General features: G+C 44.5%; 1 protein-coding gene across 1 annotated transcript; it reads left to right on the top strand.

The window, feature by feature from the left end:
* Nucleotides 1–552: 552 nt before the first annotated feature.
* Nucleotides 553–2512, top strand: LOC106933195 (ATP-sensitive inward rectifier potassium channel 12). The gene has a single exon (XM_088016375.1). The coding sequence runs from the start codon at nucleotides 1211–1213 to the stop codon at nucleotides 2510–2512; it is 1302 nt and encodes a 433-aa protein (XP_087872501.1). The 5' UTR covers nucleotides 553–1210.
* The last annotated feature ends 398 nt before the right edge of the window (nucleotides 2513–2910 follow it).

A 2910-nucleotide genomic window follows, 5' to 3' on the forward strand; every position in this document is an offset into this window, starting at 1 on the left:
TCGATAAACGTCGAAGTAAGCTAATTTTGAGAATGCAGTCAGTAGAGAGGACAGTTATTTATGTTAAGTTGTAGGGAGTAAAACTTCAGAAAAATAAATACTTATGTACTGCATGGATTCTTGAAAAAGCTACTTAGGTACAGTAATGAAGCTGTAGGTCACTACTAGATGGAAATACTTTGGGAAGATCAGTTGTGGTGCACCGTCACCTCTAGTTCCAGTTTACATCATTTTTAGCTTCTGTGTAAATTACCATTTGATTAAGTTTTCAAGGTTTATGAAATAGTTTCTTCCTAAATCTTTTTACATTTTTGAGATTGAAGTTGTCTTTAAACGGTAAAAGCCCACTTTGTTCTTAGCCCCCGTTTGCCTCCACCTTCCGACTCATCTGGATCCAAGAGATACTAACCAATTATAAGCCTCAAACAGAACATGATTTATAAAATCCCAAACTATCCCTTTGATTAGCTGTCACTTCTAACTTTCTTAATAATTCTAAAGAAAAACACAGGAAAGGTAATTTGACATAAGTGGTGACAGTGTGAGGCCAGCCCGGCTCTTGTTTAGCTCACATCAAAAGGCAGGAAGACTCTTCTGGGAGCATTAATTGGATTTAATGTCATGATGATTAAAGAGGGCAGGAGAAAAAGAGGATAGTAACCACAGTAACTGGATGAGCTCTAACACTGAAGACCCTGAACTGGGAATTACACACAAACACTTCCTGCTAGATGTGTAATTTTTCTCATTAGGGCTTCATTCCCGTTTTCTTCTGGATTAACCAGCCAAAGAAAATCTATAAAATAGTTATCATGTTTCCATACATGCATAAAAAACAAAAAAAAAACCCTAAGATGTAGGAAACAGGCTCAGACAAATCAGTTGCCAATGCTAGCCCTGCAGAAAAAAACTCTTATTTGCAAATATGTGGCTCTGTAATTTAAGGAGATAAAAAAACTTGTACTGTTTATTATTTGCCAACAGGTGTGCCGTTTTACATGACATGACCATCATGTTACTCACACTACTCTCTCTTGACGCTCTCTACAGGAACTGGATTCATACACTGAGCTCCCACTCTGCCCCCTAAATGACTCACCAAAATGCAGCATAGCCAGTGATCAAGCTGCGAGGGGCCTTGATCACACACTTGGACTCCAGGCCTGCCCGTCTGACAAAAGCCCGGCAGCTGGAGACGACGTCAAGGAGTATGAGTGTGGGAAGAATCAACCGCTACAGCATTGTTTCGTCAGAGGAAGAGGGCCTCCGCCTCACTACCATGCATGGCATGAACGGCTTTGGGAATGGCAAGATCCACACACGCAGCAAGTGCCGCAACCGCTTCGTGAAAAAGAATGGCCAGTGCAACGTGCAGTTTGCCAACATGGACGACAAATCACAGCGCTACATGGCCGACATCTTCACCACGTGCGTCGACATCCGCTGGCGATGGATGCTGGTAGTCTTCACTCTTGTGTTTGTCATATCTTGGCTGGCCTTTGGGTTGGCCTTTTGGGTCATTGCTTTGCTGCACGGGGATCTGGACAACCCAGCTGGAGACGACAACTTCACTCCCTGCGTGCTGCAGGTCAACGGGTTTGTGGCCGCGTTTTTGTTCTCCATTGAAACACAGTCAACAATAGGGTATGGCTACCGCTGCGTGACCGAGGAGTGCCCAGTGGCCGTCTTCATGGTAGTCTTCCAGTCGATAGTTGGCTGCATCATTGACTGCTTCATGATAGGAGCCATCATGGCTAAAATGGCGAGGCCTAAGAAGCGAGCGCAGACGCTCTTGTTTAGCCACAACGCAGTCATTGCCATGCGGGATGGAAAGCTGTGTCTTATGTGGAGAGTGGGAAACCTTCGCAAGAGTCACATTGTAGAAGCTCATGTCAGAGCACAGCTAATCAAACCTCGGATAACCGATGAGGGGGAGTATATTCCGCTAGACCAGATAGACATTAATGTAGGGTTTGACAAAGGTTTGGACAGGATCTTCTTGGTTTCACCCATCACTATTCTCCATGAGATAGACGAGGAGAGCCCTCTGTTTGGAATCAGCAAGCAGGACCTGGAGACGGCAGACTTTGAGATCGTCGTCATCCTAGAGGGAATGGTCGAAGCAACCGCCATGACCACACAGGCTCGCAGCTCCTACCTGGCCTCTGAGATTCTATGGGGCCACAGGTTTGAACCTGTCCTGTTTGAGGAAAAAAACCTGTACAAGGTGGATTATTCACACTTTCACAAAACGTACGAGGTGCCGTCCACCCCTCGCTGCAGTGCCAAGGACATGGTGGAGAACAAGTTCCTCATGCCCAGCTCCAACACCTTCTGCTATGAAAACGAGCTGGCCTTCCTAAACCGTGAGGAGGAGGAGGACGACTTAGGTGGCGGGAGCAGAGCATTGGCAAATCTGAGTCCGGACAGGAACAGCCGACACGAGTTTGAACGTTTACAGGCCACCAGGTCGTTGGATCAAAGATCATATCGTAGAGAGTCGGAAATTTGACGCTAACTCAATGACCAAGCATCAGATTCCTTTAACTTTATCCATGGAATAAAAATGCAGAACAATGCAAAGTGCCATAGGTAGAGCTAAGAATTGTAAGAGAATTGAAAACGAATACAAAACCCTTAAAAAGGGATTTTTTGGAAATGCAAATGTGTAGATGGCGATGGCAAGTAACATCTACAATTAAGGAAAAGATAGACCTCCTTCCTTCACCAAAACTTGAATGTTTTTTCACACGGTCATTTTGAGTTAAGAATGCTACGTTTTCTGGCAGGACCTTATGATACATATTAGGTGTAAATACATTTCCTAAATAAGTTGTTTTGTGTCCAGTACCAGATTCAAAAGCACCTTTAAAAGTAGAACGTGTTCTTGGCCACCCGTTGTAATGTTCT

This window comes from Poecilia mexicana, unplaced genomic scaffold (genome assembly GCF_051168715.1).
Source record: "Poecilia mexicana isolate PSO_F unplaced genomic scaffold, ASM5116871v1 scaffold_19, whole genome shotgun sequence".
NCBI classification, from domain to species: Eukaryota; Metazoa; Chordata; class Actinopteri; order Cyprinodontiformes; family Poeciliidae; genus Poecilia; species Poecilia mexicana.